We start from the raw sequence: 25,400 nt of genomic DNA, 5'->3' as shown, positions 1-25,400 counted from the left end.
AGACTCAAGACAGCCATAACATTATGATTTTTTACAAGTGTATGTACACTTTTGACCACAACTGTACATAATAAAATGCAAATAATGAATCTCATTTTATCGTGCGATTAATTAATTGCGACAGTTTTATTCACGTTAATGCAGAGCAAATCTTTACATTACTCACGATATTTAATGTAAGACATGAATAATAAAGTCACGATTAAAAATATTTACATACATTTACCTTTGATTTTCTGTTCTGGCACCTAAAAGAAGAAACAGATACATTAAAAAAATAATTTAAAACATCATGTTTTATTCATAAAACAGCATAAATGATACACATTCAAATGATTCCAAGCAGAAATCCATAAAGATCCTCAATATCTTTCGCTCATCTTTGGATTTGTGCCTTTATCTGGAGAAAAATCTACAGTAGCTGCACCAAACTCTTCTAAACTTCCTTCTATTTTATTTCTACAGTCTTTCACAAGCTCAGAATAAAAATAGAAAGTTTGTGGGTTTTCTCAGAACAGAATGGAAATGACAATCTCACATGTAAAAATAAATAGCTACCAATACAGCAAAGCTAAATAAGCAACTCAGAGCCTGAGTAAAAAAGAAATACTAATGTCTTTCCTACTTGCATAAAAGAACTCTGCAAGTAGTTAGAATTGGACACAAAAATAAAATAAACTGTTTAGTTTTTCGTCCATAAGATGCCCATGCTTTTCTGTGAGCCTGATTAAACTTCTGTTTTTATCATCTGGACAAATCAGTCAGACTGAATCTGTTTTGACTAATGAGAAACATTTCTAGATCCATCTTAAAATATAATTTCACCTCAACTACGTTTTTTTTTTTTTTTTTTCTTTAACTGAAAATACACAGCAGGAGCTCGAGGCTGACCTTCTGAGAGGTTTCCCTTTTCTTTTTCTCTTCTTTCTTCTTTTTCTTGTCTTCCATGAACTGCTGTTCCCCTTCTTGATTCTCCTGCCTGCGAACAAGAAATGCACACATTCAATTATTCATGCCATTAATGCCACTGCAGTTTAGATGCACGTGCGTCCGAGTCGCGCCGTCTTCATAAACAAGCGGGACGTTTCAACGCGTTCATCAGATCGTCTCCGACAATGTCGGCGTCGTAAAGAGCGAGAGAGAGAGAGAAACGGTAACCGGGGCTAGACAACTTAGAGAGCAGGCCTTGGTACTCTGGCGCTGCGTTGCATAATTCATTAACCAGCAAACCATTGCAAGTCCAAACGGCAGACAGTGCAGACTGCAGGAAATTTTTTTTTTTTTTAAAAAATACACACGTGTGAACTCATACGTTTCTGAAAACGCCGCCGTTTGACGCGTTTTAGCAGCAGAGGATAATAGTTTTCATGTGAGCTTATCACAGGTGAGTCAGCTGAGTAAAAGAGAGAAAATTAACAATGAGAAGATTTTCTTTTTAAAAGAAAATTTCACCAGAAACCCAAAAGTTTGAGACCTCAGTAGAACGTTGATCTGAAATTATTTCACAGCTTTGTTTCATTTAATTCATGAAGCAAAAATAAAAATCGTGACTCCTTTAAGTCCTCTGTAAGAAATATAATGCAAGAAAAGAAACCTTTTAACTGCTACACTGACCTAGACAGCACGTCCTGTTATTGGAGCTCAGTTTGTGAACACATCAGAATACTTTTGTGTGTTTTATGTTGCAGCAAAACTATCCATTTTTTTTACGTTATCGCAACTGCAACATAATTGAAATTCTGTTTTTAGACGCAGGCGTTTGCAGCGGAAGTATTCGAGAGCCCCTGAATGCTCGTCGTTTAAAACGACAGACTACAATGCATGTTGGGGGATTTTAGCATTTTAGAATTTAGTGCACGAATGCGACATGGAAAGAAAAAAGGTTTTACTTTTTAAATTGAAAAATAAATACAAATCTGAAAAGTGTGACATGCTTTTGCAGGGACATAGCTCCTTATTCGTTGGGGTATGTCTCAACCAGAGTTTTGGGGATCTAATCTAAGTCAAACTGGAAAGAGAGCATCAGTTTGACTCTTGCTTGTTCGATTTAGCTCTAAACTTTGACTGGACCGTTCAAACACCTGAAATGGTGTTTGAATATACTGTGATCGAAAGCATCCAGTTGTAGCTCTTGCTGCTTTTAGGGTCGATGTCCTGCTGGAAGGTGAACCTCCCCCACAGTTTCAATTATTTTTCTACTCCATCCATCATCCCTGTCGCTGATAAAGTAAAGCATCCCCACAGCATGATGCTGCCACCTCCACCTCACACTGTGGAGATGGTGTGTTTTAGGTAGTGTGCAGTTGTCAGTGATCTACAACAATATTTTGCATTTAGTTCAAAAGCCCTATTTTGGTCTTTAATGGCTTTCTTTCGGTTTTTGTTCTCGTCACTCTTCACATGAAGATTTGTGCCAGCTCTGCCGCACTGTTTCTATTTTCAGATGGTGGAACACTTTGCTCTACAAAAAGCTCAAACTACCCAAAGGTGAAACATGCTGGCCATTTAAGTGACTTCTGAAGGGAGTTGGTAGCACTGCAATTTATTTGAGGGCATCAGCGGGGAAAGTGGTCTCAATGGAAATACATGCAACACTTTCCTTTTTTTTCTGCAAAACAAAAAAAATAAAAATAAAAGTCAGGTTCCACTTTCCTTCTTCAAAACTATGTACCACCTTATGTTGTCCTATTACATAAAACCCAATTTAAATACATTGAATTTGTTGTGCTCGAGTGACAAAAAGTTACTTTCGCAAGCCGCCGTCGTTGAACCGTTTCAGCTTGTTTAGCTGCACCTAATTAGCACAATGTTTACGTTGCTAGCGCAAGCTAACTGGGTACCTTGTGGGTTTAATCCGCCACTATGCAACACACGACGTGTCTTTACATTGTTTTTAAGTGCACGCGAGCAGCCGCAGGAAAAATTAATAAGCCTTATCTAAATAATACCCTAACGAGGAAAAGTGGAGGTTTGGGGGTAGCTGTCAACAGAGCAGCTTTACTCGAAGAAGCTCAACATGGTCCCCCGTGAAGCAGCGGCTGAGCACCGTCCTCTGACCCACAGAGCCGGGGTTAGAGGCGGCGAGCTGTCAGGGACCAAGGTGTCTCCCTGCGGCTCCGCACAGCCACATCCTGAACGCAGCCGACAAACACCAACGTCACGTTAACTTACTAACAAACAATATGCCGCTTGTCCTCGTTCTCCCTCCAACACACATTTTGCAATTAGACCCTCGACAACCTTTTAAGCTTTTCAAGCGAGTGGCGGGTTAGCAGGCTACCCGGGTGCTGGGCTCCAACATTTGCCAGGGCCAAATTTATACGACGAAACTTGTATGACGTTTGTCCAAGCGAAGCTACCCAAAAACAGCGTTGTAGCTCGCCGTGTGAATGAAGGAACAGCTGCGGGTTTAGCTGCGTCATATGCGATGTGGAAAGACTCCCGGAGCGCATAAACATTTAAAAAGGTAATTACTCACCTCGGGAATCACACAGGACATAAAGTGCTTCTGTGCAAATATTCTTGCAGACCCACCGCTAGCAGGCTAGCAAGGTAGCTAGCCTAGCGAGCTAGTTCTTCGAGGCTTTCAAGGCTAAATTGAATAAGAAATGACATCACCGGCAGGCGAAAAAATGTTAATCGTAGAAAAAGTGGAAAAAAAACCGCAACTACCCTTTTTTTGCGCAAACGTAGTTCTCAAGCTGTAAACAAAAAATACATATCCTCTTGATGACTGTCTATCGCTGTGTGATCGGTTAGTTTACTATCGGCCATTTTGCTTCTCTGTGGAGGTTCAGCCAGTGTATTATATCACCAGGCTGCTTGTTGATCAGAGAGGGGAGGAGGAGCACGGCGAGATCGGCCGTGGACCAGCAGAGGGCGCCTTTGAGCTATGAGCGCATTCCGCGAGGGTAGCAATTATACGTTTGGTCCACCAGAGGGCGCGTTTACCTTTAGTAATGCACCCAGGGGCCCAATAAAATTGAGACATTTTATTAAATTCAGCCTGCTATTACTTAGTTTTGATTCAGAACGAAGAAGAGGAGTGTTATTATTATTAGAATAGTGATGATTACAATTATTTAACATCTTTGTAAGTAACTACCATCAGTTATAATAATTAATATATTATTATTTAATTGTATAAATATATTTATATATTATTCACATATATAAATAAATTATTTTACAATTGATAATATTATTTTACTTAGGGACCGGTATTAATATCAACACATTTTAAATGAGTTTATACAGAGACCCTACTATAACTACTACTATTTCAAAACTTCACATTTGTTTGCTTAACTGGGTCACTTAGCGCATTATTTATAATCACAGCGCCCTCTGGTGGATTGTGTTTAAGTTACTATGCTTAGAAGATTAATACTATTAAATAATATAAAGTAATAAGGATTTAAACTCATCTTGACATAGACCCACAAAAGTCCTGCCTTTTATTTTATATTGAAATTCAGTGTTATTTTAAGCTAACAGTAAACAGAAATATTACAATGCAAAATAAAAATCATGATTTTTTTCTTCAAATGTATATTTATTTTTGTGAAAAAAGTGACCAGAATAATAAAAATAAAAAAAGATTACAATAAACACTGGGTTTAGCACGTTTCACTTAAAGACATAGCAGAATTCACAGTTGTTTGAGAAACACGTGCTTGCTTGTTTTTCTGTACAGACCACACATTAACATTTTCAGCTTTAGAAAACGACACGTCTTTAATTGTAGTGAGGAGCCTGAGCAGAAAAGCAAAATTGCGTCATGTAGTATTTGCTACAGGTTGGCTTGTATTCACAATTTATAACAGGGTATGTAAAATAGTTACCATTACTACCAGCACAAGGGCCTCATAGTCTGACTTCCTCGCACAAATACATTGATTGCATCACAGTCACTGTAAAGATCCTGCTTTGGTTAACCGCCTGCTCTCATAACAGGACGACCAAGTTTGCGTCTCATTAAATACAACAGTGTGCGCACGTCCATCTTCTTCTACTGCAGCCTGTCAAGTTCCACCCATGCTACCGCCCCCTGCTGCCTGTGGACGGCGTTGCGCAGGGCCTCCAGCAGCTCCTCGGTGCAGCTCCAGGTGCTCGGCTCCACGGTGTAGTAAAGCAGCGGCAGCGTTTCCAGCTGCAGCTCCTCGGCCTGGCATACTTCCTCCATTATGCTGTCCTCGCCGCACCTCGGGAAAAGCTTCCTGTTCGCGTCACGCGAAGACAATTTCAATTAGAATCGTTACTCACTAAAGGGTAACATCCTGGCTTCGTTCTGCCGACACCGGTAAAAGCCTACCTTAGCTTCTTGTGCTTTTTGTTTTTGGGGCGAATGTGGATGACAATGGGGTAAATCCCCTGCCTCAGCAGAGCCTCGACGCTGGGCAGCCCCAGCTCTAGCAGACAATGCCTGCCCTGGTGGAGATAAAGGGAGAGAATGGGAGAATGTGTGACAGCGTGCATTCAGCAGCGCTTTGGGCGCTGCTTTGTGCGCGGCGGCGCGACAAAAGAACGGCAAGTTGTTTCTTTTTACCTGACTGATCACATCCTGTATTGATTCCAGCCGTATTCCCAGAGCCTGCTCTGGACTGCAGGAATCCAGCAGAAATATCCTTTTGTCCTTTTGTTCCGACGCTTGAATGGGCTCTGAAAATGGGAAACAGAATGAGGTGCATCATCGAAACGTACCGCCTGGTTGTTGCATAGAGCATCATGTCGATGGAAAGAGAGAAAAACTTCTATTCATTTGAGTTGGATGTGATATAACAACACAAAGCAGTGCACATTTGTAAAGTGGAGGGAAAATTGTACACGGTTTTCAAATGAAACTGTGGTATCCAGCCTCCTGTACTCTGATTCCCCTAAATAAAATCCAGAACAACCAACTCTACTGTTCATCAGAAAGCATTGTTGATCCATGCTTTGTATGGGAGGCTTGGTGCAACACATAAAACCAACACTCCACCACACCAACCTTTGTTTGTGACACAAGAGAAAGCTACGAGAATATAAAGTGAGAGTTAGGGAACATACTAATACATTTTTTATTCAATCAAATATCTTGAAACTAAGGGACTTAATTAATTTGAAAATGCTTAGTAAAGAGACTAAGGCAACATTTGGAAACTGATATACACTCTCCATCAAATTCGACTGAGTTTGAGTAATTTGGAGTTATTTTGGTAAATGGTCTCTAGATGTGCAGTAGTGGTAGAGATAAACCCTCTAAAAGACTGTAGTTATGGTTCTACAGTGTTGACTCAGCAGTGTGAGTTCAAATGCACACAGAATGTTTCTTAGTGAGACAAATGTGGAAAAACCTTAATAATTTCAATTCCACCTCACAATTATTGTCTAATTGACGCATTTTGATGTGTTGATCAAGGCTTATGAGTTTGGCTGCGACTAACAATTGTTTTAGCAATCGATTATTCTGGCAATTAATCGATTAATTGCACAACAAAACGGCACATTCTCCAGATTTTTCATCTAATCACTTAAGCTTATTGCATACAATATTAAAAACACACAAGAATGCAAATAAACAATGAATTAACTTCCTTACTAAAATAAATAAAAAAAATACAGTTGATCATTTGTAATAAAGGATGCGTCTCCAACTAAAGATATTTCCAACATCAACATGGTAAAAGTTCAGCCTTTTCTGCTTGACTTAAGATCAATAAAGTGTAGAAATTATCTGTTAATTATTTTTTGGATAAAAGAATTAATAGTTGGGAAGTCAAAGGTGCTTAATAGGAGATTTTTCTTCTTATAGAATTTGAACCAAATGGATCAAACCTATTTACAAAGTTTTTTTTTTAAATATATAAAGTTACTTTTGGTAAAAATACCAAAAATATATACATATTTGGTATTTTTGGCTGAATTACTCCTTTGAGTATTTTATTCTTTCAGCAAATGTAATTTTTCTGTCTCTTTTTGCTCCCCTTAACGATTAATTGATTACTAAAACAGCTGACGATTTCAATAATTGATTCATTAACATCATTCATCTTTTCAGCCTTTCTCGCGACCACTTTAAGCTACAGTACGTTTCTACATGACCCTCACCAGGTGGGCAGGTGTTAAAATTCAAACCGGACTCCGCCGGCTGCAGCAGCCTCTCGATCAGCCTGCGGGACAGAAGCGAGGGCGAGAAGATGACTGGCCGCTTCGTCTGGACCTTCACCGGCTTCACCAGACTGTACGGGATCAAGTGGTCCTCATGACCTGCCGAGGGGGATACCGACATGAATGATACACTGCGGACGGATAGAAGGAGAATACTCTGGGAACAGCAGCTCACGTTTGCTGAGAGTGTAAAAAATTTGCTTGGAGGAAGCAGAACCCCGACAGGTGGGATCCACCGCCTTGACCAGTCGGACTCGGTCAGATGTTTTCTTTACAAACTGCAGAAATTAAGCACAATGAAACAGAGGGGAATGTTATGGATTTAGAGGTTCAGCAATAATTTGGTTACCACCGTTTTCAAACTCAGGGTGTTTTCACACCTGACAGTCCAGAAGACTCGGTTCGATTGGGGACCAAAAATGCAACATTTGCTACATTTTCAGCTGCTGCGGTTTGCTTTCACACTGCATTGTGTCAAACAAACTAAACTCTTTGAAAAACCTGTTCCCCCCCATCACCTGTGGGGGCGCTGCACCAAGAGCTATTAAAGGAAACAACACAAATACCTCAGAAGAAGACATGGCCATAATTTCCTCCTTAATAAAACTGAAGCAGCCTCAGATTTTAATGGTTGTGGGATTTCTCCCGCGTTTGGAAGGCTTCCGCATTTGTTTTGGTTGGATTTACCCAGAATACCCTGCGCTATAGCCCACGTCCTGCTTTTGAAGTTGACTTCAGTCCGCTTGACATTCACACATTGAAGCACACCAAGAATCAACTTCAACTGAACCAAGACTAAGATTTCAAGGTGGACTAGAGTTTGCTTGTTTTGGTCGCATCAGAGCTCGACTGCGTATTCACATCTCCACAAACAAACCAGAGTTTTCAGACAAACGAACTAGAATTCAATCAAAGTGGACTAAACAGGACTGGTGTGAATGCACCCTAAGTTTCATTACAATAGGAACAGACCTACCATCTTCTTCTTGAAGTCCTTCTGCTCCACTGACATTTTTCGTAACCTTATGAGCAACAACTGTTGTGCCCTGGAAGAGAAAAGGTGTCTTACTTTTGAAAGTTTTTGAAAACTATAAAGTATGACTGAAATCAGTTGACGTCTTTCCAAATGATTTCTAACAAAACTGCTAAAACCCATTTGAATCTGGCCCACCTGTTGTAGTTGGGCATGGTTCCCGTCTGCAGGGGTACGGCCGTTTCCCGGTTCACCAGCGAGCAGCGCCACTGGTACCTCCCGTTGTGCCTCGTGTCTGTGACATGTATGATGTCATCGCAAGACACGGCCAAAGTCGGGGGATCGCCATGAGGCTCCATGTTGAGGTTGACCCGAGCATAGAAAGAGTCGGCGCCCGCAAAGGACGGTGAGGAAAGCTCTGAGCGGAGCTTGGAGTAGCCTGAGAACGGACGGCAGGAGAACGATTGGCGTACAGGAGAAAAATGAAAGAATATGACTGATAAGACCTGAGAGAAGTTATTCCCCACCACCTTCTTGAAACTGAACAAAATTGGACGGTTGTGCTACATTTGAGGAGCAAAAATTTTCATTTCAGTTGCTGTCATTTTGTAGATATCAATAAATGTTTCTAGAGGTCATCACAGATCTACCTCATGCCAAGTCTTGAAACATTGACAAAATCAAACAAAATGGTTTCAATCCACAATCTGTGCAGCTGAAAATTTAGTTTGTGACGTTATAATTTTTAAAATTAAAAAAAAAAAGTTTCCAGAGGTCATCACAGATCAACCGGTCCTTCCCGCCACTCCCATATTCACCCTCCCACAGTTTTAGCACGACACTCAGGGAGGAGCACGGCAAATATCACTGGAGGTTGTCCCATCAGACAGTCAGTTCCCATAACTACACCAAAAAAAAACAAAAAATGAAATAAGTAGAGGCGCACACGGGGTCAGTGCAACCCAGCTGGACTGCGGGGTTTCTTAAGACTTGATATAAATTAAGTTTTGTAGCACAGTTCATTGACACCAAATTTGCTTGATTTTTTAAATGTGGACTGGCTGGTTGACCTTCAATGACCTCTGGTAATATTTATTACAATTTTTAAAATATTAGCGATACAAAGAAAGTTTTACTGCGCAAATGAGGAGAAAAGTGGCATAAAAGTTCTGACATCAGTTTTGTTTCATTTGAAGAAAGCGAGGTGCGGCTATTTCATTCAGGTACAGACCGGATCAGAACTTCTCTGAAGTCTGGGACATTTTCCCAGAACCTTCAGGTCTTTCTGAGTTTTCCTTTTGCGTCAGGTAAACCTGCAGACTCACCCTCCGGGTTGCTCTGGTGTTTGAGCGATGAGGGCTCAGTCCAACACTGCAGGGAGAAGTGGGCCACCTCAGCGGTGCACTGAGTCAGCTGCACACTCGCCCCGCCAAACAGAACCCGGTCCAGCTGGACACCATAAACACAAACGGCCGCATGGCGTTACGGTCTCCTTTTCGTTTACAGTTTAATGACATAAAAGCTGAAGTTACGGCGGCAGAGACGAACCTCCAGCAGCTCGCAGCCCTCCTTCAGCCCACACTGCTCGGCAGGAGAGCCGGCCTTCACATGGCTCACGAAGATCCCGGTCCGATTTCCTCCAACTATGGTGATGTCGTCGGCCAGGCTGGCTCTTCCGAGCTTCGGCGAGGTGGAGGGGCTTGAAGGTGGAGAGCAGGGTGAAGGTGGCTTCCTGAGAACAACAAAATGAAACTAAGTACAAGTCCAGGATTCTTATCCAACATGCAAAACACTGCTGGTGTTGAGTACAGGCAACATCTGCCGTTACATCTGTAAAATGCTCCCAAAACAACAATATTATCATTTATCGGAATAATTTCTGGGAGAATTTATTGTCTTGTAAAATTTTGTTATCGTGATTATATTTTATGCCCTACTTTGTTACCTGGGAACATTGGGGCTGGAGGTGCCAGAAGGAACTGGGGGCAGGTTGACCAAATCTGGGGGGAAGAGATGGGAGTGCAAAGAGGTCCAGGAATCCCACAGAGACGGTTCAGTCTGTTCCCCTAAAATAACAAAACAGACAAAAACAAGACAGCGTTTTATAACATGCTTTATGTGAAAACTGTCACAGTTTGATGCCAAATGTGTGGAAACATACCTGGAATTAGAGCTTCAACAACTAACGATTATTTTAGTAATCAATTATTCTGACGATTAATCGATTCATCAGATAAAATAATTTATTTGTATTAAACCACTTAAGCCTTTTTTAATACAATATTAGAAATACATTAATGATGCAAATAAACAAACAGCTCAAATCCTTGTTTAAATGACCAAATTTTATTCCTTAATAAATAAGAACCAGGCGAAGCTGAAACTTTGTCACTTGAAGAGTTTTGGGTAAAACATTTGTACAAACAAAGGTGTTTTTCTTTTATCTTAAGCACAAACTGTATATGTATATTTTGTTAAGTTTTTTGTTTGGCTCAATTATTTCACTTAATTAGTTTATTTTTTTTAGTCTTGTACGGCAGCTGGCAATTAATCGATTGCTAAATTAGTTGACTGTTACCCCAGTAATCGATTAATCTATTAATCGCTCCAGCCCTACCTGGAATATTATCGTTCTCGTCGCTGCCCCAAGACTCCACATCAAACCTTTGAGAAAAAAGAACAACAAAGACGGCAGTGAGCTGAGACAAAGTTAAAACAGAGTTAAAAAAAAACGTCAGAGTGGCGATGAACTCACTCCGTGTGAAAGCGCCTGTTGATGGAGTTCACACACGGAGGGAAGGGGAACGTGGACAGGCGGTTTATCTCCTTCTCGCTATCTTTAGACTGAGGAAACCAAAGTAAATGTTAAAACATGGATTCTAACTATTCACATAAAGAAAACGTTGAAACTCACTGAAGACAGCAGGTTCTCCTCTGAGTTGTAGATTGAACCTTTAAGTGATTAGAGAAAATGATTAAATTAACATCTGAAAATCAGCTTCTTTATGTAAACTTATGTACTAATTAATTTTTTCCCCCAGATCAAAGCGCTTACCCTCAGAGTTCTCGTTGTTTTGGCCTCTAGGGGGCGTCTGTGACACACAAAACAAGAGACGTTGCATCACTTCGGGGCCAGTGAGACGGTTGGACATGTACAAACAGGCTCAGGGTTACATAACGCCACATTACACCCAAAAACAACACAACTTCGCTTTGCTCTTCAGAGGCTACATTCCTTGCATAACATAATAACAGCATGAAAAAAAAAAGAAACATGTCTGTGCAGAGGGGCAGAGAGGTTCATGGAAATCCGGTCTAATATATTAGGAAAGCAATACACTCTGTAGAAACAGAGTGTATTGAAACCACACAGCATGTATTAATGATCCACATGTATTATAATAAACAGTTCAGCTCAGAGAAAGTTCATAGAACAGAAACCTGTGGAGGGATAATTGGTAAAATTTTAGCATTTTTGTTTGGACATAAATTTCTGCGTTACTTTAAAAATGTACTTTTCCATTTAATATAAAGTTTAGTTATTTCATTTTACATTTTATTCACACTTACAGTTCACATACTATAATATTGATTTAAGTGTCTAAATCAATATTTACTCATCTAAATATGTTTAAAAAGGAGGCAGGCAGACGTATAAACTTATTTGACACTGCCCCCTTTCTTTTACGTGTCTTACTTTACATATTATTTTATTTAAAGTAAATAACAAAACAATTTCTTTTGCAAAAGAGAGATAAAATTACCCAGCAGTTTTTATGAGAACTGACTGTTTTTGATCCAGTTGCCTCCAAAAGTCTCCAAGCAGCTTAAACCTATTCACACTTTCTCACATCTCGTAAATACCATGACTCCAACCTCACATCATTTCCACTTTATTCTTAGCGATGCTTCTTCTAGTTGCACGGTTTGCCTGAATCGCAGCCGTAACAGCGAGTCCAGCACTGACCTTCCTCAGAACAGGCTGCAGGCTTAGATCCAGGTCCAGGGAGCAGCAGGGGCCGAAGCACTGGTCCTCGCTGCACAGGGACAAGTGGGACTGAGGGAACAGAAACACGGAGGAAGCGATGTGTAAACAAAGCTCTGTGGTCGAGTCGACCGGATGGAGCTGCGTGTGCGTCCAGCTCTGACTCACGCAGTTCAGACAGGGACTCTGCTGCATCTGCTCGCGGCAGCGCTCTCGCTCCCTCTCCAGCTCTCTCTGCTGCTGCTCCAGGTTGGCCTGCAGCTCTGCGATGTGTTTGCGCAGCCGGTTCTTATCCAGCAGGCAGTCGGTGTACTCCAGCTGCAGGCTGTCTCGGCTGCGCAGAGCCTGATCAAAGGACAGAAAAAAAATATATGAACGCAAAACCTCGACGATCTCCAAGATGACTGGAGGTTTTGTCGGTCCTTATTTTATCCCCTCGAAATATTATTTTACGGCTGTTTCAGAACACAAATATTGTCACAGGTTAAAGGTTTAGTCTTGATTTTTTTTTTTTTAACAACCAGGCAGAGAAGATCTCATTTTAAGTTTTTGAGTTTGGTCATGTTACTGTGTTATAAAGACCATTTCATACAGGATTAAAGCTGAGCTGCAATGTCAACAGTCAGACCTTGAAGGGTTTTACAAAGCATGCAGTGATAGTTACTCAACTTCTTAACGTTGTTTAGTCTAATTTCCAAATTAGACTAAACAATGATGTTTAGTATTTAGACAAACTCTTAATATTTGGACATTAACAGATGTCCAAAGCTTTTAACTTTCACCTCTGATGTTTAGACTGAAGGCCTGGGTCAGACTTTAGGAAAGGTTTACACACAGGCAATATTTTTTTGGGGGAGGGGGTGCTACAGTTTTATAAATGTTATTTTTCATTAATTTTTTTTAAACGAATGCGTGTTTTGAATATAGTATACTTTATATAAGAATTATAATCCCATATAAGGTGAGCCGTAGTAATATTTTAGGATTATTTACAATTGTGAGCAATACTCAAGTGTTTGACAATTATGAAGTTATAATATTTTCTTACAGAAACAACATAAGAAAATATGTTGTTTCCAACCTACCATCATCATTTGGCATCATAAGTTCATATGTGTAGTACTACCTATTAATATACAGTAATTTCTTAGTGAAATGGGCACCAAAATGGTTTGCAGCGTGACTCAAACCAATCAGCTCTATGGCTCCATCCTCCTTAGTGAGGCATGGCAGTGGCACCATCATGCTCTGGAGCTGCTTCCAAACCTTCTGAACTGGCCGTCCACTCCTTGAGACTCACCTGGTCTCTCTCCTTCTCCAGTTCCATGGTTTGGTTGAAGTAGGACAGACTTCTCTTCTGCTCCGTCTCCCAGTCCAGCTGGAGAGTCCTCACCTTCAGCTGCAGCTGCTCGCACTGATCCTCCAGCTGCAAACACGGTTCACCGTTACCGCCTTTACTTAGAGGCAGAAGAGTCGTGTTTGAACTAGAGCTTCAAATAATCCTGGAAGTAATCAATATCGGAGCAAATATTTATAGATAGAGTGCATTCACTGCGCTTCAGCTTTAACACATTCTGTTAAATTCTCGTGGCATGATGTCTTTTTATTTCCTCTCATGAAAACAGTGGGAGCCTTTGTTAAAAATAGCAGCTTAGTCACCAAGTGGCTAAACATCAGTGGGTCAGTAGGTGACAGAGGTCACAGAGTTAAAGGGGCAGCATTGTGTGTTTTCCAGGCACAAAGCGCCATTTGTTACCTTCAGTCGTTATACAAATTCTAAATATATCAAATGTGACTTAGAAGAAGTTCGACTTTGTAATGTCACGTCTTGAATTTGGGCCTCTGTCTCTTTAAAAACTCCTGCTTTTTCTGAAACTTCGCCTTCAGGAAATCATCATAACAACATTCCTCCATTAACCCTTCAACAACGTTTTTACCAGAATTTCATTGAGGAGTAGCTTCTATAATGAGCTCAGCTATAACGGTGCAGTTCTACCAATGGTTTGCTAATTGCTGCTGGCTAGTCTGAAGGAGCTGAGTGGGGGAGGGCTGCTCTCTGAGGCAATGTCCACCTTCAGTGGCTAGATGATAAGCTCAGCCTGTAGCTTAATTAGGAAGCGCAGTAAAACCTCCACCACTATTAAAACCAGGTGTGGGTTCGTTCACACGTCCACACCGCTACTGGGTTTGTTTGGTTTTATGTTCAGCGCAGATGGAAGAACAACTTTGTTTTTCTTTTAAGGAAATTTTACAACTCTGCCCATGTCAGTGTATCTATTCTGAAAAAAGAAAAAAACAAAAAAGACAGCTCGATGCATTCAAACACACATCATGATCGTATAAAATTAATTTGCGCCCACGCAAACAAACTAAATTCAGTCCGATCCAGGAAATTTGCACATGTAAGCACAGCTGCTGTTTCAGCTTTCCAAGACGTTTTGGAGAATTTAATCCTTCTCACCATTCCTGGTCAAACAGGACTGCAAGCCTGACAGAAGACCTCTGGACTGAATTAGAGCACAGACTGTAAATCCGGCCTTCTCGTCCAACATCAGTGTCTGACCTCAGAATTGGTCCTCTGGAAGAAGGGCTATAAATTCCCACGAAATTCCCTCGACTAAACTTTGTTGGTTTCATTCTCATCGTTTTGAGGGAAAAAAATTATGTAACCAGTTTTGGAACAACTTTGCAACAACCCGAAACAGGAAAAGAAGCAAATGCACAGTGTTTTTCTTTTCTTTTTTTGTGTGTGTTTGTTTTCTGGACCTTGGCCCGGTTCTCCTCGGTGGCCTGCAGCTCTCCCTGGAGTCTGGTGATGATCTCACACAGCTCCTGTCTCTGCTCTGCAGCCTCCCTGCGGTCCTGCTGCAAGATATCCATCAGGGCCTGCGATAGGCAGAAAAACTATTTATAGAAAGCAAAACAAACCCGACGAGCATCAAGAGTTTTTGTTTTTTTCTTTTATAAATAAACACAGACTCACGATGACTCCAGTGGAGGGATCGGACTTCTTTGCCTTTCTCTCTGCTTTCTGAGCATCAGTGAGGTGCGGCGGCTCCTCCTGTCGTTCTGGTGCGGAGCCATTGATCCCGTTGGAGAGGGCGCCGTTTGTTGTGTTGATCTCTGGGCCGCCCGCGTTTTCTGTCCTTTTATCTGCCTCAGTCAGTCTGGACTTCAGCTCCTGCACCTGGAAGCAGAAAGAATACAATTACACTGCGAAAACACAAAATCCTGCCGAGTATTGTTTTGGTTTCTAGTCCAAATATCTTAAAACACTTGAAATAAGACAAAACTAATTTATAAGTAACTTTTCATCAAACTACAGGAGTCTGTTTTAGATAAATAATTCCTTAATATTGATCAAAAAGCAACAGCTATAAGACAAATGAGACATTTTTCCTATAGAGATAAAATGTTTTGTTCCACTGGTGTATTATTTCATGCATAACTAATTTGTTTTCATTAATTAAGCTCCTTTTTATTGCTGAAAAGCTGCTTGTAAGTTAGTTTTGTATTATTTCACGTGCTCTAGAAACTAGACCAAAAACACTTGGTAAGATTTTGCGTATTTGCAGCATAAATGAAGTCATAACAAGTTTATTAACTCTCTTTTCAGTGCAAAGCTGTTGCTTCTACTGTGGTATATTTCTATAGTAACCACCAATATATACAGGCACGATACGTGCAGACAATTAGTGGTTGCATTGTTTCAGATCAGAACACAAATCAGAGAAGCGGGAACAACAAACCGAGCGTAATGATTCTGTCGACAAGATCGGATCGGCTGAGTTGCGTGTAAACGCCGCGGTTGTTGATTTTACCCTAAAGTAAGAATGCTAATAACAACAATAACGCTTGTGTTCATATGCGGCCGAGCGAATCATAACTCAGAGGAGCAGATAACATCTGCAGGTGCCCCTCGGCGCTCGGCTCAGATTGTTTGTTGCGCCAGCTGCTCTGATTGGGCGCTGGGCGCCTCCAGCGTTCCAGGTAAATATTCAGGTTTTCCTTTCTGTGAGCACATTAAACGTCAGGTCCAACCTGTTCACGTTTTAGAAGCTCACGTGAATTTTAATGGGATTTTACACGACAGGCCAACAGTAAGCAGTGCATAACCGTGATGTTATTTTTTTACTCAGATACCCCTAAATAAAATCAAGTCCAACCTTCAGCATAAACAAAGCCGGGTTGCTTAGAAACAGCCAGCTTACATAGAAATACAGGCAACCTGGCAATTAGTTCCCTCTATATATTTACAAATAAATAAAAATTTAAATGAGTTTCTTTGATAAAAATGATTAAGCAGTATGTAACTGTATTATTATTATTTAATGAGAAGCTTAGCAGCACATTTACTTATTTCATAATGAAATAAGTAAACGGCCAATGTGGTCACCCAATGGGGTCACATTGCTATGATTCTGACAATCATTTCTCGACTCCCTCCACTTTGGGAACCAATGTATCAGACAACTAACACACACTACACCCACTGTGGAACATGGCTGTGGCAGCATTATGCTGTGGAGATGGTTTTCTTCAGCAGGGACAGAAATATTAGTCAGGAGTAACAGGAAAAGTTAAGAGACACACAGCAAAAACACAAAATCCTACCAAGTATTTTAGTTCAAATATCTTATAAATAAGACAAAATTGACTTAGAAGTAACTTTTCAGGAAGATATAGGAGTTTTTTTAGTAAATAATTCCTTAATACTGAAGTTCTATTGGATGGATCTAGAACAATCTACCAGTGGAACAGCAATCCTTCAAGAAAATCTTTATTTATTTAGCAAGAGCAGAATTAAAATAAGCTACACCCTCTCTTTTTTTTTTTCACTGTACAATAATTAATGAGCTGCTTTATGCTGCATACAATTTCAGTAAAGTTTGCAGTTTTAACATACACATGTCAACAAGTTCAACCAGTCACTTGCGAGTCCAGGAGGTGAAAGTGATGAACTGAGTGTGGTTTTCTCCCCGGTGACGGCAAACCCACCTGCCTCAGCAGCTCCCTCTCTCTGCTGGAGGCCTGGCCCTGCTCCTCCAGGGCCCTGGAGTACTTCACTGCCTGCTCCAGGTGTCGGTCCTTCAGCTTACCCAGCTCCCGACTGGCCGTCTCCCAGTCCTGACGCAGCCTAGACACAAACAACTGTTAGCGGGTTCGGTTTTGAGAGAGAGAGAGAGAGAGAGAAAAAAAGAAAAAAAACCCCCTTAAAAAAAAAAAAAAAAAAAACACAAAGAAAACCCCCGACACACTTCGTGTGTGTTGGGCGGCAGACAGACCTTTCCAGCAGCAGCTTGTCGTGCCGCAGCTCCTGCGCCTTGTGCTCGGCCCGGCTGCGCTCCTCCTCCGCCATGCGACAGCGCTGCGACAGCCGGCGCTCGCACATGCGGCTGTTTCGGAGCTGCTCCCTCAGTTTGCGAACCTCCAGCAGCAGGAACTGAGTCAGACCCTCTGGACCTTCCTCATCTGTCGACATATTGCTAGATCAGTACAGATGAACTACAAATGTCCGACACACATGCATTTATTTACATTTTTTTTTTGGAAAAGTGAATCAGACACTGAACATTTATAATAACTGCAGTATATTTTCTGTTGTATAGCTCATTATTATTATTAATATTATTATCAGAATATAATTGTTATTGTTAATCTTGTTTTTAACAGTTTATGAACTTTCTTTGTCTGAATTTTTAACCTGATGCTGCTGTTGCACCTGAATTTCCCCTTTGTGGGACAATAAGAAAACTATTCTAAAACAACCTATTTTAAAACTGAACATTAATTTAAAACAACACATTTTTCTGCTATGTTGGTTCTTATATATATTTTCTCTTTGGTCTTTTTCTGCCATAAAGCTGAAAATATTCTTGTCGACGGTTCCAGCTCAAGTTGTTAATCTTTATTAATAGCTTCAGGTTTGAGTTCAAAGAGCTCATAGTTCACCTTCAGCCGGGGTAAAAACAACCCCCCCCCCCATCTACCAGAGCATCTGTTACTCATCCACAGTAACTAAGTAGTTTTACGGTTTGCAGATGTAAAGTTAACAGCTTCTTGCCGAGTATGAGGGAGCATCGGTGAGTGGGTTTTTTTCCTGTCAGCTGGGTGTACTGCTCCGGGTGGTAAAACTCCAGCGACTCCATGAAGGCCTGGAGGCCCCTCTGGCCCTGAGCGCGCAGGATGTCCAGCAAACGACCTGAGAGAGAGAGAAAGGTCAGAACAAAATCCCTCTGCAGAGGCAAAAATCAAAACTGACTGAACAAAGTTTCAGTTCTGTCAGTTTTCACTGCGGTGTAATTAGGATCTTTGATGTGCGTCAGCTTCCCTGTAGTTACACAGGTATTCAGGATGAACATGATGAATGACTGACATGAACTGACTCACTTACACAGAAAAAAATCAGCACTTAGGTAATATTTAAAATATATTTTATCTGTATATTTGTATGCAGCTCTGTGAGGCAGAAGCTTGGACGCTGCAGCTCCGAGGAGGCGGAGCTAGAGCCGACCAGGCGTTTTGGACAGCTGAATGGTTGCCATGGGAGATTAAAAGATTTCTCAAACACACCTGGAGGCAACACTCCAGGTATGTTTTTGATGAAGGAACGACATTATATAATGTAAGGCTCAAAAAAGTTTATTTTGCGTAACTTACGGAATTACTGACTTAAAACAAGCTCCTATATCTTGCTGAAAAGTTTCTTGTAAATTAGTTTTGTCTTATTTCAACTGTACTAATATTTCTGCACTAGGAACCAGACAAATTTATTTGCTGAGATTTTGTGTTTTTGCAGTGTAATCCTGCGTTTTCTCTTGAGCAGCTCCATAAAAGAACCACATGACGCCTCCGACCAGCGCCGCCCCCCCGCCACCCTCACCGGCTTTGCTGATGCGCAGCGGATACTGCGTGGAGTTGAGCACCTCGTCCTCGTCCTCCTCGTCGATGACCTTGCACTGCCGCAGGTACGGCGTGAGCTTGGCCGGGTTGAGGATGCGTGTGATCTTGTGCCGCACTCCCTCCACGCGCTCCCACAGCTCCTCGCAGCGCTCCTCCGACCACTGGGGGGCGGACCGGGCCTCCTCCGGGGCGCAGTCGCCCTCCAGCCAGTCTGTGTCGCCTGGACGGGACCAGAAAACAGGCGGTTTAAGGAGCGAGTTATCACGGTGCTGATTAGCATCGGCTCTCTGAAGCGCATTCCTGCCACTTTGCGACACGTCTCTCTTTCTGTCCTCGCCGGGAGTTTCAGACACAGCCCGTGTCCACCGCCAGACTAAATACATTCCCCATAAAGGAAGTTTGTTTTTGTGTGCTCTCCTTTATCTCTATGTCGGCTTCCATGAAACTGGGTCACTGCTGCAAGTTCAGGTATTTCTAACACAGATGAACCACCTAGACTTACAGCACTTACTTAAGATGTTCTGAAATGGAGAGACGGTGGATAAAAATCTCTTTTTTTTTATCTTGTCTCTTGAAATGATTGTAAAAGTGTGTTGAATTCCTGACTGATAAGGTGTGTATCTCTATAAATCTCTTCCAAACAAATCACAGTGAAATTTAAGCTGCATTAGGAAGAAGATGAATTATTCAGACTTTATGGGGGAAGCAGTTCTGGGAAGACGTTTCCATAAACTACTTTTGTGCTTTTAAAGGATTTCTTTCCCATGCCAAGATGAAGCAAAGTGATTTACTCCATCCTGGCAAAATGACACACAGAGGCTCAAATATACTCATACAGCCCCATTAATGTTTGGTTTAATGGAAACTATGTGACTTCTGTCGCCATCCAACAAGCTTCTGGCAAATTTCTGACTGGATATTTGACTAAAACTGGAAGAGTCGTTTTGAACTGGTTGGCTTCCCGGCACAGAAAATGCTTTTAGGCACCTTCCATAAATTTCCAGCAGAGATAAAATCAAGGAAATGAGCTGCTTAAGCCATACTAAAGTCCTTTGAATGTGAGCGTAATGTGAAATCTCACTAATGAGATGAAAGGAAATTGGTTGGCGTATTCAGAAACCACAGAGAAAACCACAGTGATGCTAGTTTAGCTTCAACAACCTGCAGCTTCCAATACTGAGGCGTTTGGATACAGAGAACATGTGGCTGATTAGAAACAGGGTCCAGCTGAGAGGGGAGGCCAGGCAGGCAGGCTGAGGGAAAGAGAAATGTTACTAGAAACGAGCTAGAGGGGAAATAAACAGCAATCTAATATATGAAAAGCAGGAATAACTAAAGCATAAGGAATAATTAAACCAAAATAAACTAAGCAGAGAACAACATCATGAACTAATGAGATCTATGCTCAGCTTAAATAAAAATACAAACACAGAAAAATCTCAAAATCACCCCAGGGAAAAAAACCTTAATAAATCCAAGTGATGCATCTAATGACTGAAGTTAAGAGGTATTTTATCACCACAACCTTTAGAAACAACAAATCATATGAGTCATTAAAAGCCTTGTATTATTGAGTCACTCATGCCGGTAATGAGTGCCCTTCAGCCTGTGACTGGAGCCATCGGTCTGGTTGTTTTATAGTGACAAAAGGTCCAGTGGGTTGTGCTCATAAGTGGTAGGGAGTACCGCATGTAGGTCATTATCTCGGAGCACAGGAATGCGAACAATTGGGTGACTCATCTCACACACCTAGAAACACTCCAGCCGACCTGCGGCCGGAGCTTTTTCTCTGTCCGTCCGCTTCCAGGGAGCGACACGAGAAAGTTTCAGTGAACGCTTCAAGATGGAGTCCGACGTAGGAAATGTGTCGTCGTTTTCGGTTTCCTCCACGTTTTCCAGAAAAATCCAAACAAACCACAATCCCATCGACCCCGCTTCGACCCAGAGCCCAACTCACACCCCACACCTTTTTTTTGATTGTTTGCTACGACAACTCAGATTAACATTGTGGGGGCAAATAAGTTGTGATTGAGGCTATTTACCCATCACACCATTGTTGTTGCCAAGTGTGTTACTGAGAGACTCTGTGACTAAGTGCCAGCAGCTGAAAGGCTCATCAGAACCAGCAGGCAGGTCGGGGCGCGTTTCAGGATACTCAGGAATCTCTGATATCACCCAGAAACCAGACCCGGTTCTCATCTGATCAGCTCTACACAATTTATTTATTTTGTGTGTGTAGTGGATTTCTTTATCTGGGAACTGAGTACAAATTTTGTACCACAAACTCCCAAGGTGGTATGAGAATGAAAAAAATCCTTGAATCCTTGAAAACAAGACAGCGTGCAAAATATAGTAATATCTGTAAATTAATAACAGTTTTGCAACTCAGAACAGGTAAGAGCTGGTTAATATTCAGCAAAGAAAGGAGGACTAGAACAAAATACTTTCATTTTTAAAACGTAAGTATCGAAAAAAGTACTCTATATGAATAATGTCCATTCATATTTTTGTTTTTGTAACATTTATTAAATTTTAACCACCGTTTGTGAATGTGAATTGAAATCAGTTTTTCATTGCTTTCCACTTTTCTCGTCTTTTTGAAACATTTACATGTTACATGTCACATTAACTTATAATTTAAAAAAAATGATTTTTCTGTAAAAACCAGTTAAATGTTTGACCTTATGCGAATGCTAATGACCTCTGAAAGGCTCCGACGTTGTTTTTGCAGAGTTGTTTTAAGGTTGCCAGGACTGGATTTGGGAACCCGCTCCCAGTTAATCCTATTACCAGCCAGTCGCCATAGCAACATTTAAGTTGTTTACCCATCTGTGTGTTGGGCCTTTCATAGTCAACTAGTGAGTCGATTTTTGGAGAAAGTCTTTATGGTCACATGGATCCAATCAGTCACTTCAAATTAGATCAACCAATAACACTAAAAATGAAGTATTTTAGGTTCTAATGAGCATAAATAAATTATTTTTGGTTAGACTTAAACTGGTAATTCTTGTTTAGATTTATCCAAAAAGAGATATGGGACAAAATGTAACTTGAGCGGAAACAAAATGACAAAAATTGAAGCATTAATGAATAACTAAACATAACTATCAACATCTTTCTACACAGTTTTTCTTAGTTATGTTTTCCATTTAATGCCACTGTGTTTAACCCTTGTGCATGAGTTTATTTGATTTTAAGGGAAATATTTTCATGAATTGTAGAGAAAATATCAAATTCCATGTACGTTAATATCTTTATAATCAACTAAAAGACTTTTATTACTCTGCATTTATGACCCCGATCTTGGCCAAGTTGACTCCAACCCCAGATTGAACAAAACCAGCTCCTAGTGACCTCCTGTTGCTAAGATATTATTTATGGAGTCACATATTTCTGTAGATTAGGGAACCATTTTTCACCCAAACAAGTGAGGAATGACTGGACCAACACTGCACAGGTCTGGAGTAGTAAGATGACCGGCTACAACTAGCAAACTTGTCATTTTGCTTAAGTCTTATCAGATGTATTATTTAAAATTTGAATTTTAAATAGCCTTAAAAAGGAAGCCAAGTCTTGATAAGTTTTATTTTGAGATCTAAGTGCAGGAATTTAAGAACTCTTGGTAATGAGGTTAGATGGGTTCACAAAAAGTCATTATTTCAGTAAAAAATGTCTGAAACAAAGATTTTTCAGTAAAAAAAAGTGTTACAAGTTCTCATAAAATGTGTTAAAAGCTAATGATGCACTCCGTGAGAGTATTTAATGTGTGTTTATGTATAAAATAGAAAGATCTGAACACTGGTTCATGTCAAGCTTTTGAACAAATCAAACAAACGTGACTCTCAGCGTTGACAGTGTTGAGAAACCGAGCTTTAAATCATCACCCAAAGCCCTTATTAAGTGGGAAATGTAAACATCCTCAAGGCTCAATAAGAAATTGCAACATAACAAAAAAGGCTCAGTGTGGCAACTCAAAAGGCAATGTTGAATTTCTTAATGAACATAATCTTCACTCTAACAGTGGGGCTTTTTATAAGCAGGAAGTGTTTTTGGTTTGTAATGATGCTGCTAGCTTAGCAGCCACAGAGTGTGATGTGAGTGAGACGTGGTATTTTTGTTTCCAACGGTCATTAAGAGAAACCTGAGATTGTGACGCCACATCTAACATGACGTTAAATCATTTAGAGCTGGAACGACCTTAATGTCAGAGGATAATAAATCAAACAAACCGTCTCGCAGGTAATTGGTGTCAGAGCTGCTGCCTGTTGCGACTTGAGTCTCAGACTTAAAGTCGAAGTCAAGTCTAAAGAATTACTTTTGTGACTAAAATCCAAATCTGAACCCTAAGTCACCATCTCTGGCATGCTGGCGGTTTAACCCACTCATATCTTGAGCCGATTTTGTGATTTACAGCTAAAACCCAGAATTATTTACACCCCTAGAATATTCAATATTAGTCTTTGAATCTGACCGCCATGTTTGTTTTTTTCTGATTGAAAGTAATGCTTACATTTTGGAGTGCAGAACCCTGGCCTGACTCTCATAGAGTCTGGACATAAAGATTAGGGTGATGGTACGTAGGTCTTCCAATCCCCAGCAGTGAAAAATCATCACAAATACCCAGAGTTGGGCAGTAACTATCAACATTCACCTGAGTAACTTTTCTGAAAAGAACGTACTTCTAGGAGTGGTTGTACTTTACATGAGTAATATTATTATGAAGTATTGCTTTTCTTACTTAAATAACATTTCTAGAGTCTCTGCCCACTATGGGTAAGTTCACTGACTGTACAGCCAACAAGTTTTACCAAAGACAAAAAAAAAAAAAATGCACCAGACACAGACCTACAGCTTATGTTGAAGTGAGACCTCTTGTTTGTTATTCTGTTATTTTCTATCTGCTGAGCCCTTTATTTTGGAAAAAAAGAACTTAAATTCTGCCTGACTTTGCTATTTTGTAATTATGCTCATTTGTACTGAATTTGTGTATGTTTTATTTGTGTAATTTATTTCATTTTAGTCTTTTACATGACAGAACTCACGCATACAGTATATTATATGTTTCATCATCTGATGACATCAACAGTTACTCAGCATTTTAACAGAAATAAATTTTTACTCTTACTTGACTCATTTGACTACTTTGTACTTTCACTTGAGTAAAAATATATTGAAGTATTTCTTACTTGAGTACAATTTCTGGGTGCTCTACCCAACTGGAAAGTGATTCTAAAAAGGGTTTCAAAAGGCATAAATAATTCTCAGTATGCCTTTTTTTAAATTGGAAATATATAATAATAAAAAATCGACACTCATTTTTATGGGCTACTAGTTGTCTTTACAGGTCAGTGCGGATCCCCTGATAACCGCCTTATCGGTTATTGTTCCAGTTTAAAGCGCATAAGGATTTACCAAAACAAAGCCGGGTGTCTTAATACACATTTCCTCATTACGCACTGAGCGCAGATAGAGTGAGAAACTACTCCAAAAAAAACAAACAAAAAAAAAAAACGTTTCTTACCGCTCATCTCTTCTTCCTGCGGGGATCACACCGGGTTGAAGACAGAGTAATCAGCTCCACATCCCTCTTTCAGCTCCAAATACGAGTTTTGAGTAAAAACCTAGGAGTGACAGCAGTGGGTGGGTGGGCGCCTCCTGAGATCGGGGAGCTCCGGAGCGCACACAGGCCGGTTTTCCTTTACGCGCACACTCACACGGCTCTGCGCGCCGCGCTGCTGCTCCGTGTATCTCCCTGCAAAAGTCAACAACCCACAGCCACAGGTGGGGGGAGTGGGTCAATGCGCCATCACTTAACAGCTGCCGCAATCGCCGCGGTCAGAACCTTTGCACGGATTGGGCTCAATGGATTGGAAGTGGTCATGTATTCTGCGTCCGCCAGCACCAGATGGCGCTTTGGACTTACGCATGGCCCCCACAGAAAGCACGAGCTCTGTGTTATTAAAACGATTGTCCAACGTGATGATACGCTTCCTGGAGAGCAGATCCGCTCTCAGCCCCTTTAGGCTTCAGGTTTCAACTGACTTTCGTCGTGAAACCAAGCCTCTTACAAAAGAAAAAAGAAAATAATGACTCACTATACGGCTGTTGGCTGATTCAGCTGCTGGAGTTTTCCCCAGGAACATGCAGTATAACACATAACTTTGACTAAAGCAGCTAATTTGCAAAGTAACCAAAAAGTTGAATATACTTTAATTAAAACCATTCTGTTGTGTCTCTGGATCTTGTTCAGTTAATCTCTCATGTTTGTTGCCGTTTGACTAAAACATTTCCCATGAAACTCAGTAGTTTTCCTCTCTTTGCTGAAGAAAAGCATCTCCACAGCATGATGCTGCCACCGCGATGCGTTCAGAAGTGGTAGTTTTTGTCATT

The 25,400-nt window shown here is 40.8% G+C and overlaps 2 protein-coding genes and 1 long non-coding RNA gene across 6 annotated transcripts in view; 1 reads left to right on the top strand and 2 right to left on the bottom strand.

The window, feature by feature from the left end:
* LOC106950685 (trinucleotide repeat-containing gene 6B protein-like) overlaps nucleotides 1-3,818 on the bottom strand; it is a 22,319-nt gene extending 18,501 nt beyond the window's left edge. The window contains exons 1-3 of one of the 2 annotated variants that reach the window (XM_015037697.1): nucleotides 3,479-3,818; nucleotides 892-979; nucleotides 227-248 (exon numbers count right to left, since the gene is read on the bottom strand). In XM_015037697.1, the coding sequence (XP_014893183.1) occupies nucleotides 227-248; nucleotides 892-948 (79 nt within the window). In that variant the 5' untranslated portion in view covers nucleotides 949-979; nucleotides 3,479-3,818. Of the gene's footprint in view, nucleotides 1-226; nucleotides 249-891; nucleotides 1,301-3,478 lie in introns of those variants that run through there. The other variant, XM_015037696.1, reaches the window with a different exon arrangement.
* Nucleotides 1-4,707, top strand: part of LOC106950688 (uncharacterized) — a 26,039-nt gene extending 21,332 nt beyond the window's left edge. Inside the window, exon 4 of the long non-coding RNA XR_001425664.1 lies at nucleotides 4,624-4,707. This is a non-coding gene — a long non-coding RNA (uncharacterized LOC106950688). The remainder of the gene's footprint in view (nucleotides 1-4,623) is intronic.
* A 279-nt stretch (nucleotides 4,708-4,986) lies between these two features.
* Nucleotides 4,987-25,400, bottom strand: part of zmp:0000000896 (caspase recruitment domain-containing protein 10) — a 23,214-nt gene continuing 2,800 nt past the window's right edge. Inside the window, exons 1-24 of one of the 3 annotated variants that reach the window (XM_015037700.1) lie at nucleotides 24,532-24,903; nucleotides 18,991-19,230; nucleotides 18,172-18,309; nucleotides 17,393-17,579; nucleotides 17,106-17,244; nucleotides 15,124-15,294; nucleotides 14,874-14,993; nucleotides 13,408-13,533; nucleotides 12,276-12,452; nucleotides 12,090-12,179; nucleotides 11,178-11,214; nucleotides 11,037-11,074; nucleotides 10,878-10,966; nucleotides 10,740-10,786; nucleotides 10,068-10,188; nucleotides 9,671-9,854; nucleotides 9,448-9,571; nucleotides 8,321-8,561; nucleotides 8,126-8,195; nucleotides 7,325-7,427; nucleotides 7,090-7,248; nucleotides 5,549-5,661; nucleotides 5,315-5,430; nucleotides 4,987-5,219 (exon numbers count right to left, since the gene is read on the bottom strand). In XM_015037700.1, the coding sequence (XP_014893186.1) occupies nucleotides 5,012-5,219; nucleotides 5,315-5,430; nucleotides 5,549-5,661; nucleotides 7,090-7,248; nucleotides 7,325-7,427; nucleotides 8,126-8,195; nucleotides 8,321-8,561; nucleotides 9,448-9,571; nucleotides 9,671-9,854; nucleotides 10,068-10,188; nucleotides 10,740-10,786; nucleotides 10,878-10,966; nucleotides 11,037-11,074; nucleotides 11,178-11,214; nucleotides 12,090-12,179; nucleotides 12,276-12,452; nucleotides 13,408-13,533; nucleotides 14,874-14,993; nucleotides 15,124-15,294; nucleotides 17,106-17,244; nucleotides 17,393-17,579; nucleotides 18,172-18,309; nucleotides 18,991-19,230; nucleotides 24,532-24,538 (3,045 nt within the window). In that variant the 5' untranslated portion in view covers nucleotides 24,539-24,903 and the 3' untranslated portion in view covers nucleotides 4,987-5,011. Of the gene's footprint in view, nucleotides 5,220-5,314; nucleotides 5,431-5,548; nucleotides 5,662-7,089; nucleotides 7,249-7,324; nucleotides 7,428-8,125; nucleotides 8,196-8,320; nucleotides 8,562-9,447; nucleotides 9,572-9,670; nucleotides 9,855-10,067; nucleotides 10,189-10,739; nucleotides 10,787-10,877; nucleotides 10,967-11,036; nucleotides 11,075-11,177; nucleotides 11,215-12,089; nucleotides 12,180-12,275; nucleotides 12,453-13,407; nucleotides 13,534-14,873; nucleotides 14,994-15,090; nucleotides 15,295-17,105; nucleotides 17,245-17,392; nucleotides 17,580-18,171; nucleotides 18,310-18,990; nucleotides 19,231-24,531; nucleotides 24,904-25,400 lie in introns of those variants that run through there. The other 2 variants (XM_015037698.1, XM_015037699.1) reach the window with 2 other exon arrangements.

Source organism: Poecilia latipinna, unplaced genomic scaffold, assembly GCF_001443285.1.
Source record: "Poecilia latipinna isolate Pla-1442-1.1 unplaced genomic scaffold, P_latipinna-1.0 Scaffold417, whole genome shotgun sequence".
Taxonomy (NCBI): domain Eukaryota; kingdom Metazoa; phylum Chordata; class Actinopteri; order Cyprinodontiformes; family Poeciliidae; genus Poecilia; species Poecilia latipinna.
Note: the sequence above shows the minus strand (reverse complement) of the source record. Positions and strands in the feature narration are given on the sequence as shown.